The sequence below is a fragment of the Callorhinchus milii genome, unplaced genomic scaffold, assembly GCF_018977255.1.
Source record: "Callorhinchus milii isolate IMCB2004 unplaced genomic scaffold, IMCB_Cmil_1.0 Scaffold4, whole genome shotgun sequence".
Classification (NCBI taxonomy): domain Eukaryota; kingdom Metazoa; phylum Chordata; class Chondrichthyes; order Chimaeriformes; family Callorhinchidae; genus Callorhinchus; species Callorhinchus milii.
In genome coordinates, this window is record NW_024704745.1 from 43,760,744 (window position 1) to 43,777,733 (window position 16,990).

The 16,990-nt window shown below is 41.7% G+C and overlaps 1 protein-coding gene across 1 annotated transcript; it reads left to right on the top strand.

The window, feature by feature from the left end:
- Window positions 1-737: 737 nt before the first annotated feature.
- On the top strand, window positions 738-9,416 carry arxa (aristaless related homeobox a). The gene is made up of 5 exons (XM_007905399.2): window positions 738-993; window positions 2,509-3,073; window positions 4,153-4,198; window positions 5,717-6,045; window positions 8,897-9,416. The coding sequence occupies exons 1-5, from the start codon at window positions 807-809 to the stop codon at window positions 9,132-9,134; spliced, it is 1,365 nt and encodes a 454-aa protein (XP_007903590.2). The 5' UTR covers window positions 738-806; the 3' UTR covers window positions 9,135-9,416.
- The last annotated feature ends 7,574 nt before the right edge of the window (window positions 9,417-16,990 follow it).

Genomic DNA, 16,990 nt, shown 5'->3' on the forward strand with positions numbered 1-16,990 from the left:
ATTAGAAGCAAAACGATCCTGCTTTCATTTGCAACATTTAATGAGTTGAATAAAAAGCAAGAAAGCTAAGTTGTATTGTGATTTGATAGTTGGTAAGCGCATCCTGAATTGCATTACCCCCAAATTAAAATCTATCCCTACCCGGGGGCAGGGGTGGACGATATTGAAGAGCCTGCATTGCATTGCTGCAAACTCCTATTTGTGAACTATATAAGGTAACAGCTCTGTTGAAGCCGAAATGAATTTCACTTCAGGTTCAGTGTTTGTTGAGTTTCTTAATCATACGAGTCCACATGAACGGAACTGAAGGCAGTCGAGTAACTGGTCTGCGATTTGGCATCAAAATCAAAGGTACCTTAACAGGACTTGGCCAAATAACCAAAACGAAGCATCGTCTCAAAGTTACTTTTACTGCGTCTGCAGTTGCGGGTGGATGTGCCCGTGGGCTTGACAGGTGTCAGGTTTAAATGGAGCTACAGGCTGCTGAGTTATCTTGGCTGCAAATTCCGCTCTGTGCAGTTCCAACAAAGAACAGGTCTGTCCTCCAACAAGGTTCGTTCCCAATTTGCTCCAGATCGCGTTTTCCTCTTCGTGCAAACTTGTTGGGAGGAAAGTTAGAAAAAAAAAGGGGCTCCATAGACCTCCCTGAGCCAATCATAGGGGCATCAGCACGTGTATTGGAGAATCGAGAGGCGAGCAATTACAGCCCAATACAAATGTCATTAGTGTCTCGATCCGAGCAACAGCGATTGCTGTGCAAGTGGGAAATCGCAGCCTCCGGCAAACTCAGCAACAAACCTCATACCATGACAACTCAATACAAGGAGGAGATCTGCGAGAGGTCCGAGTGTAAAAGTAAATCCCCAACTTTGCTCTCCTCTTACTGCATCGACAGTATTCTGGGCAGGAGGAGCCCCTGTAAAATGAGGTGCTTTGGAGCTCAGGCGTTACCAGTCCTGGCGGCCAGGAGTGAGCCAGACACCGCCATCGAAGGTAAGGACTTTAACACGAACAACTATCGGTTAGCGCTGCTTCAAAGATACAACAAGTTACCCCCCCACACCCCCCCACCCCCTTCACCACCCCCCACCCCTCACCTCACCCCACCACCCCGAAAAATATTCCCTTCAGATTTTCTAAGAAAACTACAACGTTTGAAGACTTTGACAAAGGAACTCTTGTGGCCATTACAAAGCCCAATTGCCAACTCTGCCTCTGCCTCTCTGTGCCCTCTCTCTGCCTCTGCCCCTCTCTGCCCCTCTCTGCCCCTCTCTGCCCCTCTCTACCCCTCTCTGCCCCTCTGCCTCTCTGCCGAGTGTTATCTGAGGCGAGTGTATGTGTTTTGCTAAGCTTGAGAAAGTCTTTGGTTTTGTCTTTGGAGATAAAGGAAACACTTAATACATCCGAATCCCCTTTCAGGTATTTCTTTTGGGGACTGACTATTGATTTGCTTTCAGATAAATAATAAAATATCTTAGATCTCTGCGCCTTTAAACTTTGGACAAGCTTTTAAACCAAATGCATCAGATCAATCTTCCACATTCCTCCTTCTCCAACCTCATCTATTAGGTTCACGGGAGAGAAAAAAAAACAACCTATGAATAGAATTCAATTCTCGGAGTGGGAATCTTTAAACGAAACGGTGCACTTCACCTTTCCTGTAATTTCAAATAAAATAAATGTCGTCGGAATATATTCCGTCAAACCGTTTGCCAGTGAGATTTCAGGAAGTGAACCGAATGGAAGTGGTTCTGGCGTGATTTATTTTTCGAGAGGAAGATATTAAATTTATTGTCTCACATTAAAAATTGCAACTTCGAAATATGGTCCTTAAACGCCTGTATCTTGATCAGGTCCAAATGAGCGAATTGGTGTAAAATCTGCAAACATTGATGGCACACAAGGCTCGTTCCACTTGCTCGGCTGTCTGCTGTTAATACAGCGGGAAGCATGTCTGCAACACTTGAGAAATCGGCACATTTGCTTGAGAATTGCCCATCAAACCTGTGGGATTTGGTCTTAAAATTCCTTGGGAATCGTGAAAACAAACTGACGATTCCTTTACGGTGGCACACACTTGTTAATTCCTTCGAGATTAAAACAAGCGCCTCGGTCTTGTCGGCTACACTAAACGCCATCGCCTGAAACAGTGGCCTGACCCACACCACTCGCTTTAAAAAGTAATTTTTTTGTGTGTAAAAAGAGATGAAATCGAAGATTTATTTTGCAAACAGGCACTCGGCTGCTTCCGAATTTTCAAATGTTACTAATTCGTACTCTTACTTGTAAATTGTGGCCAATTTCCTGCCGCCTTTGGTTTTGATTTATAACTTTGACCACCAGATAGACCAAATACTGTCAGTCTTTCCCAACGCAGTGCGTCTGGTTTGTAATGGTCTCAGCCGCCAACTGTGAATGATAGGGTTTAGGAAACCTTGTAAAATGTATAACTCGACCAGTAAAAGGTTATGAATTCTAAATGATTGACTGGAGGCATTTTTTTTTAAGGATCACCCAAGGAAAACATGGCATTTGACTCGGAGCTCCATCTCCCCCCTAAATTCCGAAGACTGTACGGACAGGGGGGACACTTTTTGGACACCAGGGAATTTAACGAGACCGGTGAAAAATTGGAAAAGGACAGATCTCCCGACCAGCTCCGAAACGTCGATCTGAAAATCAACCAAGCTCCACAAGTCAGCATCAGCCGCAGTAAATCGTACAAAGAAAACTCCAGTTTGGGCAAAACGCAGGAAGAAAACAGGCAAAAGTTTGCCGAGCCATCAGAGTTGGTCTCGGATGAACCCATCGACATGGATCCCAAGTCGTTTGAGGGAGTTGTGAAGGAGGTTGCGGTTGAAGATGAGCTGTCCCCCAAACTTGTGGAGGAGGCTCAGGCGGATGTGGATGGGAAGGATGGGGAGGACAGTCTGTGTTTGTCAGCCGGCAGTGACTCTGAAGAAGGCATGTTGAAAAGAAAACAGCGTCGGTACAGGACTACATTCACGAGTTACCAACTCGAAGAACTGGAGCGAGCTTTCCAGAAAACCCACTATCCAGATGTCTTCACCAGGTACGATGCACACACATTTGAACAGCCGACACACACACAACCCCCCCCACCCCCCCCAAAAAAAAAACTTGAAAACACCTTTAAAAACTTACAAGAACCCCAAATGCAAAAGATAATCAATATGCAATCCACTCCCAATTATTTCAAAAGGAAATTAAGAGGTTTTTTTTTGTTTTGATCCGCGTAGAAATAAATACGTCCGTCAAAGGGACAGTGATAGACCCCAAACTAGCCGCATGCGGTCTTTGGAAAGTGTGGTAACTTTTTTTTGCTATAATACGCTCTTCAATGAAAGTTGCTCGGCAGTAAACAGATGTGGATTTGTGTGCAGTGTTTCCAATTTAGTGTTCCAACTTCATCAATTCAAAATCTTCCGAAATTCTTCGTTGAGGTTGGCTTTATTTTATGTAACACTGTGCTTTGACTGTGTTTTGGAAAGCGCAGTCCTCAGATGTTTTGAAAAGTCATCTCTGGTTTAGCCACTTGACTTAAGGAGCCGACTACACAAGAAGCAGCTCCCAGTCACACATTAGTTCAGTATTATCGCTCACTGAAACACTGCAGTTGTCAGAGTCTGAACACCCTCCTCCCCCGACATAGCCACTTCCCAGTGGAACACAAATGTCTACTAAATTAGAAGAATATTTACATTATTAGGTGCAAGGGGTAAAAACACACACACACACACACGTCAACATGCTGATGATATTTCACATGTTAAAGTTGAATCTTGGGCAATTATTTGCAATCAACTGGGTTTCATGTAAATATTCAGTGGCACCTTCCCAACTAACATAGTGGCACAGTGCTGCCAAAGTAAAGGTTGTGCATTTTTGACAGCGCCCGAGACGTCCCGCTTGACTTGTTCAGTGTTTGCGTACTCTGTTTGGCCTGTTTTATGGGCCAAGTAAACAGGAAAGATTGGAGAGCGTCTGTAAATAGGTACCGGGTTATGTGTAATTCTCACTCAACACGTTTACTATTTACTGCTGGTGATATGAGTGTTCACTTTTTTTTAGAAAGGCGTGGGGAAATATGTTTTCTGTTATTTATTTGAAACTTTCTGTGTTTTTGTGTAGGGAGGAGCTGGCAATGCGGTTAGATTTAACAGAAGCACGGGTACAAGTAAGTAACACCTACTGTATACTGTACGTGTGATAGATAGATAGATATATAGATAGAATCTTCAATATAGAGTTGTTTTACATGAATGACATTAAACAATTCTGCAATAAATACCAGATAACCACTATTCCAGTTTGAAGTGCACCAGATAATATGCAATGTTTCACTTAGACTGTATGCACTCGTGGTTCACAAGGGCCATTGATAAGCAAAGGTTTGCGCCATAGCAGCAACCGGGAATGTTGAAGCCGGGAGCACGGCCCTGGATTTCCTTCGCTTCCAGAAAAACAAACGTAAAGGCACATAAGGGACATGCGATTCAAGTGGATACAGGCCATACCTGCATTTTCTCTCCCAAGACTCATAACCAAAGAGACGATAAACATTATTGCGAGCACGGGGGGACATAAAACATATGTTGGGAGGTAAAGGCCGAGCAAATCACTTTACAGTTACAATCGAGCGCTGATAAGACCTAATAAATTCCATATGGCTCATTTAATACACAACAGCTTCTTGCATTAAAGGGCTAATGATGAGATTTTCTCTCGTTTGTTGACACATTGTTCTATTGTCAAATACCCGACGTGACAGGCGGCCACGAATGATTATTTTGTGCTCAGAAAGTCGTGGGAAAGTTAAATAACTTTGTTTTACGTCTTTACAAAAGCCCGTTTGGACCAAATATAATCTGTGGGATGTTTTGAAATGTGCTCGTAATGCAAAACTTTCGCCTTTAGTTGACCTGCAATGCGTTATTTTTTTCATTATTAAACAGACCCCATCGTGAAAAAGTAATTAAAGCTAATTTAGCAACGATTTTATAAATTGTTAGCATGACATCAGTAAGTGTCAACTCAATTAATAAAATCCAGGCACTGTGTTAAGTACTGAGAAAGGAACCTGCAAGGTGCGAAAAATATTTACTGCATTATGTAAATTGAACAAATAGATGATTATATATTTGGGGTATAAAGATATATTTTATTTTATTTGACCAACAAACGAGGAAAGCGATTTACAAGTGGAAAAAATGTGTATACCTATCAGAAATGGTTACATTTTCCCTTTGGTGCGAGCTCCAGGCTCCGTCTCTCCTGACACATTTATAAGCTCTGAAAATCTAGTCCTGATAGTTTCTGAACGTTGGTATTTGCTGCCAATCCATACTTTTATTATAATCTAACACTGCAATACTGGGTGTGCATCGATGCAATTGCAAATCTTTTTTTCATCTTTCTGCAAAGCTCTGAAATTGAAAGTTATGATCTGACTCAGTGACTCCTTTACTATTTATCGTTGTGAACAGCTTTATTGCATTCCCTGCGCTTTACTGCTGTTGGCTGTGACCACAAGAATCTGGTTTCACGTGGGATTAACTCTTGCAAATCGTGATTGAGGGCTGCGTGGTTTTTTTTTTTAAAAAAATTATTTTACAAGAATCTGTTTGCAGTTCCAGTGTTTTGTTTTTTTTGGTAACCGAAGTTTGTTTTGTTTCGGATGATTGGTTTTGTCCAGGTTTGGTTTCAAAACCGTAGAGCGAAGTGGAGGAAGAGGGAGAAGGCAGGAGCTCAGAGCCACGCGGCCGGGCTGCCCTTCACGAGTGCTTTGGGAGCCGGTCACCCCCTGGGACCCTATCTGGACACCAGTCACTTCGGGCACCATCCTACCCTGGAGTCCGCCTGGACAGCCGCAGCCGCCGCAGCCGCCGCCGCCGCCGCCTTCCCCGGGCTGCCTCCTCCGCCGGGAAGCGCGGTGCTGCCCCACACCGGGGCCCCTCTGGGCCTCGGCACCTTCCTGGGAGCTGCCATGTTCAGGCATCCCTTCATCACCCCGCACTTCGGCAGGTAGGCGCTTCAGTGGGAGCCCTTCCCCGCAGCAGCCCCTGGAGCACAGACGAGCACAAAGGGGAAGCAACAGTTCCAAAAACATCCCATTTAAGAAGCCGAGCACATTCCTAGACCTGTCCTGTCCCCCATCAAATAAAATACCCAGCGAAAAAAAAATGACAAGCTGCACATCACAGGAAAATAATAATAATAATAATAGGGCAATAGCATTAGAGGGACAAAAATACGAATTCTGCATAAGAGGTGACCAACATTGAGTCGAGATTTGAAAACTCTCCACAGTGTACCGAGTCAGTACCAGGTTTATAGAAATAAGTGCACAGAAAGCAGCTGCTGTTAATTCAACAGTAACAGCAACTCTCGGTGCGAAAATGAGCATAAATGCAACAAATATGGAATGAAAACTGCATTTATACAATATAGTTAAGAAATAAAGAAAACGTTAAAAAGTGCAGGCCCCATCGAGAAACATGTCATTTGCGCGTTACAATAACCCAGACCTAATTTTTAAAAAGGCAGCGAGAATCCACAGCAAATAATCCTGACAAAACTCCCGATCTTCCCGTGTGTTAACGTGTACAGTGGGGTTGGGCAGAGGCTGGCAATAGGAACCGGCTTTTTGCAGGTATCATGTCAGCGCCTTTCCAGAGAGAGTTGGCTATGACATGAAAGCAAAGCTCGAGAAACAGACCAGACATTTCTGATCGACATAAAAACAGTTTGTGCGCTGACACGACAAGTACACTTCAGTTCTTGCAGATTTTGACAAGTACAATTGAATGCAACAGGACGTGTGTGTGTGTTTGGGACGGGGGGGGGGGAGGTTGGCAGACCATGGACTGTCTCGTAATATTTTCACTTTCTCATTCACTTGCTTCATGAAATACAGAACAAATGTGTTCTTCAGCATTTTTCGGCTCAAGGCTGAAACCTCTCTTTTCAGGCTGACGTATTGGTGGTTCACTTTGTGAAATGGGATGTGTAAAGAGCAAAGCTGGAAGTTGGAAAGTGCAGATGCATTGCGCAAAGAGAGGGCAGGAGAAAGGATAAATAAATATAAATAAATATGAATGCAGAACTTGCATTTCTATCTGGGGGGAGATATAGAGCTGGCAATATTTTACTGCTAAAATATTTCGTTGGTCAGGGTGGGAAACGTTTCTTTGTTCCAACTAACTACTTCTATGCTTATGGCACATTTTTGAGGTTTCCCGCTTTGTTCCTTTTGAAACGATTAGGAATGGTCATTGGAACTATTTGCGATGCAAGTGATAAGCAGCGCGAACATGCGATTCCTGATGGTGTCAGCGCTCAATCCGAAAAAAAAACACATGCGCGTACACGCACACACATACACACACACACATACACACAGCTGTGTACCAGGCAAGGATAGTGCAGTGCACAAATGGTGCAGTCATTCGACATCGAAGCACACACGAATAACAATGACAAAGAACAGAGACGTTTTAGGTAAATTCAACAGCTTTAGTTAGTGTGTGTGTACACGCAGTGTGCAACATTCTCTGGTGCAATCCTTACCATTGCATGTCACCACCGTGTTACACGAGATCATCTGTACCATATTTCTACGTCGCTTTTTTGGTGTGTGTGTGGGGGGGTGGAGGGGAGGGGGAGTATACTTATTAATAGAAAAATACACTGATTAAGAATCACCAAATACCTTTGCAAGTTATACCTTTGCCCTGGATTGTGTTACAATCTGGTTCTACGATATTCTTCACGCGTTAAGTAGCTTATCTGGTGTTAATCCGGTCAGATCTAAAATGTAAAACGTCGTGATAATTTAGTGAAGATGGGAAAATGCCAGAGGCTAAATGGATCGTTGTTATTTTTATGAACATCTTATCACGTGGCGAGAATGAAAAGCTGATTGGATCTTGCACGAAGATACTTTCTGGTGTAATAGGGCAGGGATGAAAAAAGTGGGAGCAAAAATCATCAATGTAACTCGTTTTCTTCGAGCAATTGAAAATACCGGTATATAGTTCTCGCAGTAATGTATAAATTGATGTATTGACCGGTATTTCATGATACCACCAATAATCTAACATCAGTTTAGGATCCATTGGATCCATTTTTTCTGCTGCATAGAGTGTAGAGCAAATATGCGAACGAGCGTACAGTCCAGGACTTGACCGATTATCTAACGAAGCAGTGCACGCAGGTTGTGAAAAGTATGTGTCCCCTGTTGTGAAATCTATTTTACTATTTGCATTGTATATAAGCACACACAGGTGACTAAACCGAACCACTAATTCAAAGTCACTGTTATTGATTACCAGTTTTCTTAGCAAGGTTGTATATAGTGTCGGTACATGACGCCTAATATGAAAAGTTCTGCAACTGATAAGCTGATCAGCATTATTGTGGTCCAGTAGGGAAATGCAAAGAGGTCTTTGCATGCAAAGCTAACTTGTGAAAGTTAGCTGGGATAGTGGTGGGATATCATCTCTGGTAGTCCTGATCTTCAGGTAGCTTTACGTTGCAATCACCCAGACTTTATTATAATTTCGTGTCTAAACTCGAAACTTATTGTTAGTAAAGCTGTGACACAATTACGAAAAAAGTACATTCAGACAATACCCCAAATACATACCTATTGTCAAGCCCCAATTTCCCAATTTTTGCTCTTTGCATAATACCTACAATCGGTTTGGTAATATGTGGTGGGTCTTCATCGACCCACTGGAGTTGACAGCAGCCCACTGGAGGGTGAATGAACCTGGCCTTATGTCGACTTAAAATCTAAAGCGGCTGGTAATATTTAATTTAAAATCCCCTTTTGGAGAACGTAACGTCGAACATCCTTGTATGTATGTTGCAGGCTCTTCTCGACAGTAGCCCCGCTGACAGGTGCCTCTGGCCCAGCCCTGCTGAGACAGCCAGCCCCGGGGGTGGAGGGGGCAGTGCAGGCGGGCGCCCTCTCAGACCCCGCTGCAGCAGCAGCAGACAGACGGGCATCCAGCATCGCAGCGCTCAGACTCAAAGCCAAGGAACACGCGGCCCAACTCACACAGCTCAACATCCTGCCCACACCCTCCACCGGCAAGGAAGTGTGCTGAACACAGCACAGCACGGAGCTCCCTCAGCACATGGCGCTGAACAAGACCAAATTCAAAAGAGGACCAGTTACTTAGCGTGGGGTGGGTTCTCAGATAGATCTGCACCTGTGCACGCCAGTCACTCCGAGCCAGTGCTCCTTTGATCAGAATGAACAGGCCATTACAAAAGCTAAATTAAAACACCGGTTACATATCATAGACTTTATGCTTTTCCAAATCACACTTAGATTTCGCTTTGAGCTCGAGGCTGTGCGCGGTTCACTGTTAAAATCATACAAATGGCTGGGGAGTGGGTGGGTGGGGGGGTGGGGGGGGGACTACTTTATTTGGTACAATGGGATCTGCTTGAAAAAAAAAGACTTCTGTTGAAACTAGGTATACGTCAGCTTGATTATTGATTGCTCTTTATTTTAGCCTCGGTGGCCTGGTCGAGGGGGGAGACTGTTTCTGAACGAAATGAGTTGTAGGGTTTGCATCAGGCCAACCATACAGCACATGCTCATAACCTGTTGGTTCCGCCTGGATATCTTTTCTAACGTCAGTGTAGCCAACCACAGGTTCGCTACCAAACCAAAGGGACAAATTACTGCCAATCCGAGTGGACTGCTCGTGTCACTAAACTGTGATTGATTTCTGTACATATGGTTGTTCTTCAGAATTTCCCAGGAAACAATTGTACATTTAAATAATTAATACGAAAAGTTGCACTCTGTTGTAAAAGTTTATTCTCTAGATTTGCCGACGGTTCTGACTTACAGTGTTGTGGATGTATTAGGTTCGTAGAATAATTATTTATGGACAAACACTTTATTTAACTTATTAACTATAGAGGTTTCGAAAACCTTATAAAAGGAAGTTGCTATATTACATGTACTGTTGTAACGTCCCATTTTTCTTGATATGGACTAGAAGGAGTCACGGCACTCTAAAATAAAATGTTATGATTAACAAGCTAATCTGAGAAAGCCCTTATTATAGATCGGTTCGAAACCTGATTTATTTTTAAAGGAAGATATACTGAAAGATTTTCAACAGCAGACATATTCACTATTTACCCCAAAAAAAACAATCGCACCAATTTCACTCTTTTGCAGGATCCGGTATTGAGACAAGTAGAAGTCAGGTTAGAAGTAACTTTTCACTTGATCTGATCTGTTGCATATAGTCGGGTTGTATTGTATTTATACATAAACCGTGACTCTTCAGCAGTGCAGAGTACACAGATTACACAGCAGTAAATTATATCCAACTCGCCATTAATTTCCAACTCACGCCAGTGGAGATAGTTGAGTGTGTTTCCTGGCTATTTTTAAAGTAGGGTCGTTAGCAAATACATACTTTGCAAAGCGATTCCAAATATTAATTTGCTTGTTTTGAAAAAAAAGTTGACGTGCAAAATCAAGACTTATTGATTTGTGAAAGTTAAATTCGAATTGCAACCCGGATTTTTAAAGAAATCGATACTGGAAACGGTATGAACCATCACAAATAATGCTTACCCTTATTGGGATTAGTGCAGATTTCTTAGCGAATTCTTTCAACACTGCGCACTGATGAAAGCTGGCAGAATGCTGCCAGGAAATACGATCTTTTTTTTATTGATTTGCAACAATTACCTTAACAAGCCTCAAATTAAATATATTTCCCACAAATCATACCAACTCGGTGAGAGCAGAATGCAGTTGGAAAAATGGAGAGGTACGGTATTTGTATTTCATTTGGATGACTTGAATGCCAAGACAACGTTGACAGATCAGCTATCTATTTGGAAGGTTAACATTGCCGTAACATGGCAGTAAGTTATTTATCAGTTGCAAGAGGTGTGCGGGGAGTTGTATGTATATTTCCTGTATCTATGGTAATGAGTATCCTTGGTTACTAAACATTGGTGGTAAAGATTTTGCCATGACGCGCATTGGTGCTGATGTTTGCCTTCCTCTGCATTATTTGACGATCGGTGCCGACTTGTTCAATTAATAGTCAATCTGGAGACATTTGATGCGAGCTACACTGAGGGTTCAATTGGGAGTGCGCCACTTAAGTGGATGGTTTGATGGGTTACGTTTACACGGTAATCTGCTTCCTGGAGGGGAATCTCTGTAGGATGTTGCCACGCGAATTCAAATAATCCAACAGAGCTCAGCAAATGGAAAGGAACAGGTGCAAACACAAGATCTTTTTAAAATACACCCAAGGACAGTCGGATTAAATTCTGGTTGAAATGGCGAGATAAGGTTTAAGATAATGAACCTGCAAATCCATTGTGAAAATGTCATACCATCATGAGCCCCGTTTGAGCTATGAGCGTGTGAAGCGAAAGGAAGGGCTACAGTACTCCAATGAAGGTGAACCTTAACATGTCTTGTCCAGCTTTCTGGTGACTTACAGCTGTAAATGCTGTGATGCTGTGCAGAGAATCAACTATTGCAAGACTTGTCAAAAGAGATTGAACTGAATAGCCGGTACCGGGTTAAATGGACAATGTACAGTACTTTACCTTATTTAAGTATACAGAGTACACAGGCAGCAGATAAAATCCGATCGCACATTAGCGAAACAGTTTAGTCAAATACACACCCTTAATATTTCCACCTGTTTACCGATTCCCTGAGATAATATTGCCTTTTCAGTAAAGAGGTACGCATGTTGTTGCATGTTTTAAAAGGAATTCCTGCTTATTTTTTTTTCAAAGTGACCATATCTACACAGGACAGATTCAATTTTTTTTGAACATTGTAACAGGTTAAAGAGGTGGAGTGCAAACAGAATTTCCGCAATGAGTTAAAGGAGTATTGGATGCCAACTGATTCCGTTGCTTTTACCTATTTCAAATACAATTGACATCTCTGGTTTGATGGCCGGACATGATTATTGTCTACTCTGTTCTCTAACGAAATGTTTTAGTCACCGAACTGTTGAAACTGGATGACACCTACTTCAGATAATTTTATATCTAGAAAAATAGTTGACATCATACCACAATTCGTGACATTCTTTCAGTTAATGAACACTCTTTAAAGACACCCCCCCCCCCCCATTTGACCCCTTTCTATGGTACTAAATCAAATTGTGTGAAATTACCTGGAGGATTAAAGTTATTATGGGCGGATGAAAGCGTCTCCCTCTCACTGGCCTTATTTTACAGCTAATCCCACCTCGTAGTGACGGTGCAAACGTGAAGATCTGAGACTGTTCTTTCATGTTATGCAGCTGGTAAAGCTGCCACTCTTTGCTAAATATCCTAACTATAAATATCACACGTTAACGGCCGATGAATCCCATCAAGTCTACATTAAACATTTGACATGTCACGCATGATAAGCTCTGAGTGTCTGGAAAAAAAAGCATTAGCAAGAAAACCAATTTCTCTTGGTCTAAACATCCCCGAGTGTTGAATGATTTCGTTTGAAAGAGGCAGTGAAGCGTATTTGGAGGATTTTATGAGATTTTCCCGAATGATTTAATCTTATTGTGAACATTATTAATGAATAGCAACTCAATTTGGATCTAATATCTGGGAATTCTTGCTACAAAACACGGCGACTGTGACCCCCAACCTTAAGACAACCTCCTCTGTGTTTTTGTGTTGCCTTCAGTCACCAATAACTCTTTAACGTAGCGTTGCACATGAGCCAGACTTCAGCACCATCACACAAATCCAACTCTCTTCATTCAGTGCCAATCTTCCCACCATCTGTTCCCAAACTCCGCTTCCAGAATTGGAGGTATTTCAAAAAAGTGACAAATAGTTTATGTACACATTTGTAGATCGCATGCATGTTCACACGTAGAAAAATGCTGTTGTATATATGTAAACATGTAAAAACATGTGTATTGGTGTCGGAAGGAATATATGATTCAGATTTAGATTTTTTTTATGTGTACATCTCTTTAAGAAATTAAAGTTTAATGTAAGGAGGAATGGTTATATTGTATGTATGGATGAACTTGTATATGAATAGTATACAAAAACGCGTTTAATTGTTACCTTTTATTTGCATCGTTCTATGCTTTGTCTTCAGACTCAAAATAGTACAAAAATCAATGTAACCAGCCCAAGTTAAGATGAATTTTGCAGTATAAGTCTTTCAAATACTTAGCGTCTAGAATTTGTTCCCTTTGGCTTGGAACTGTTTTAACGTAGAGAATTCTACACAAAACCTGCAGTCTTTTAGAGGGGGAAAGGGTTCAGCTTTCTTTGGAGCTGTTGAAGTCATGAAAGAAAGCTCGAAGAAAGCAGTATTGGAGGCAGTAGCACGATCTCCTTTGGATCCACTAATTCCCATCTCTTTGCTCTCATCCAATTAGTGCAGTGTATTAAGCGGTTTATCATCTCATACTCAGCTGTACAAAGAAACAAGCCGAACACTTTGCAATAGACTCTGTTCTCCTTTTACACCCTCAGGTACTTACATATTCTAGTGTGCTATGAATAATAGGGGAATAATAGAGCACTAATTCCCTCATCAAAGAATGCCTTGTCTGCGCTTTGGTGAAAACACTATTCCGATAAAAGAAAGCAATAAAGCTTAGCATAACAAAACGAAACCTACTTATTAGCTTAGTAGTAAATTAATGCAAAACCACTGGTATTCAACCAGGTTTGAAAACAGCCTCCTGCAACTCTATAAAGCTTTATTGCTCAAGGAATCCAAATTTGAAATTTGAATCGGAGATGATTTAATCTAGCAAATTCCAATAAATGTGTGCACAAACGGCTGCTGTGATTTAAAGCTATTTATCCCACATGAAATGAGGGAAATTACATAAAAGTGATATCCTATAGCAGTTTTGCACGAAATACACAGTCAGGTGGGCGTTACTCAGTAAAGTCAGCTGCTTCTGCAAGGATTTAAGTATGAAATTGGTGCAAACACGTCGTTTTAATCTGAGCAATTGTCTCCCCATGTTCTGATATTTAAAAATGTATAAAGTTCATATTTATTTAAATGTATTAAGTTTATATTTATGAAGAATCATACACAAACACTAACTGTAAATGTATGGAATGATGGAAACTTGCTTACATATTATACCTCTTTGGAATGCTCAAGGGTACAGGTTCATTGCAGATGCCTTTATTATCCAATCTGATACGACCAATAATAAAATAATCCTTTCATTTCATACAGAACCAATAATCTTAAAATATCTCAAAGCACTTCATAGATAATTTCTAAGTGTGTGCTGTTAATTAGTTAAGGTCCCACACAAAACTATTAAGTGAATGATCGATTTATCTGGAGGATTTTGGGCCAAGATATTAGAAAAAAAACTTTTCATTTTTTGAATAGGGTCAATGTATCTTTAAAAGTAACTTTAACCTGAACAGCAGTCTTAATTTAAATAATAAAAATCCTTGCATTTGATATAGTACCTTATCACATCATTGAGATGTTTCAAAGCGCTTCAAAAGATATACTGTAAAGTAGATCAATGTGTATTTTGTGGGTAAACGTGGCAGCCAGATTTGCACATAGCAATGTCCCACAACAGCCATGAGTGAGTGACCAATTTTACTTGGTACATTGTTGTCCAGGACACCGGGGGAAACTCCCTTCTCTTTTCGAAAAGTGACATGGGATCTTTAATGTCCACCTGAATGTGCGGTTAGGACCTCGGTTTAGTTTAAGATCTCATCCTAAGGACAGCACATCCCAAATACTGGAGTTGAGTGTCAGTGTAGATTACCAGATCAAGTTACAAACACGGGGCCTAAATCCACAACCACTAGTCATTAGGCACTCGCAACCCATGCAATTGCATGGTGCTCCCAGGCAGTGAGAGCCACACTGATTGCCCTCCAGCCAATAGCCGTGTCGCCGGGACAGGACATCTGTCCACTAAATTCGGTTGCCCTGGGACTCGCTGTCGGTTTTCCAGCAATTGAGGAGCTCAGCCACACCACAAGTGACCACATTGCAACACTGGTAGGGGCCCCAGTGGGGCAAATACCACCCCAGCCCAAGTGCTCCGAGACGTTACCCCACTTGAAGGGCGCTATATCATGCGAGTTATTGTTGTTGTCCACAGCCTTCTGACCCAGATGAAAGACTGCTACCAACACAGTCAGGCTGACAAATAGTATATCCACATTTGTAGATCGCATGCATGTTCCTATGTAGAAAAATGCTGTTGTATATATGTAAACATGTAAAAACATGTGTTTTGGTGAATGTAGGAAGGAATATATGATTCAGATTTAGATTTTTTATGTGTACATCTCTTAAAGTTTAATGTAAGGAGGAATGATTATATTGTATGTATTATGAACTTGCATATGAATAATATACAAAAATGCATTGAAGTGTTGCCTTTTATTTGCATCTTTCTACGGTTTGTCTTCAGACTTGAAATAGTACAAAAATAAATGTAACCAGCCAAGCTGTGCACAATTGGCTGCCACGTTTCACCCACAAAATACAGCCAATCCATTTTACAATATATTCTGTGAAGCACTTTGAGACGTCTCAATGACTTGATAAGGCTCTATATCAACTGCAAGGATTATTATTATTACTTCATAGATGTATGACATTAGATTGATTGTGGATGGGATTATACCTGAGCCCAATCTTGTTCTCACCTGACATCCGCACATTTTGATATTAGATTTTGAAATTGTCATGTCATAGGAGTAACAAGTTGGGTGTCATTTGAATCTGTAGATAATGATTGTCAATATATCAATAAAGGGGTGTACTACTTATGATGTAAATTTGCAAACTCCTTCAGTTTTGGACATGAAAACCCAGATGTGCAGAATGTGTACCCAAGATATATTCTCATAAGTTTACATGATTGCTAATGGGTTCAGTTGATGCAGAGGTGTTTGGTTCTGTGCATATGTGGGCATGTCTGATGCTTTCAGGATTCTCAATAATAAACTGCAGACCGCCTCCAATACAGGGAAAGATTCCCACGGGATTCAATCTGTGTGATGAGATAGTCTGCTGAGTGTTTTGAGCATTGAATGTATTCTATGATACAGTAGCACTGTAGCCCTCAATTACTTGAATCTTAAGTTGTCATTGATCAAAAAGGCAACTCATCACTGAGCATATCTTGGTCAGTCTGCTGTGGATCATCTGGCTCCAGGCTCCTGCCTGTCCCTTGTGCCCTCCATTCCACCACTGAGGGCCGCATTTTCAGCCACTGCACCCCGGATATCTGGAAGACTCTCCTTCAATTCTCCGCTTCTGCCTGAAAACCTTCTTCTTTGACCGTGTTAAGTCACCTCCCCCCCATCCCCTGGCTTGACATCAGGCTGTCGAACGCTCTGAGTCGCTACCCTCTGAGAGAGGCGCTATATAAATGCTACCAGAGCCCCCACTGAACTTTGCCCTCTTGTCCTGCTCAATAGATTTATCAGAAAGCATTGTTCTGGTTTTACTTTCTTTATCCCATTTGCTATTTTATATTCTTCTATAATCGCTCCGCTGAGATATTTCTTTTCAAGGTTCAAGAGCCCCACCTTATCTGGTTATTCATCTTTCTCTCTCTCCCTCCCCCCCCAAAAACATTAGGGATCAGCTAAGCTTCTCTCCTTCACAGTTCTTCTAGTTTCCCACGCCCCCCAGCCCTCAGTGTTATCCCATATGAATCGAGCTATATAAATACAAGTTTGAGTATGTAAGGAACAGGAGGGATTCCAGTAAGGACACCTGTGGCATCCCACTAAACATCTCTTCCGATGTCAACCTTGCTCCCCTATTGACTGCTCCCTGCTTCTTCTCTTTAACCAGTTATTAATTGACCTTCACATATTACCTCAGTAGTGTAAGGCTTATTGGGCAAATGATACCCAAATAGGACAGATGTACCATTGAGCTCCATATAAAATGATGGCAGTCTGG

Bases quoted from the DNA above. Each gene is read 5' to 3' on its own strand.
- arxa (XM_007905399.2), top strand. From the start codon at position 807: ATGACAACTCAATACAAGGAGGAGATCTGCGAGAGGTCCGAGTGTAAA. The intron at 994-2,508 runs GTAAGGACTTTA...TTTTTTTTTAAG, and splicing joins GCCAGACACCGCCATCGAAG to GATCACCCAAGGAAAACATG. The intron at 4,199-5,716 runs GTAAGTAACACC...GGTTTTGTCCAG, and splicing joins TAACAGAAGCACGGGTACAA to GTTTGGTTTCAAAACCGTAG.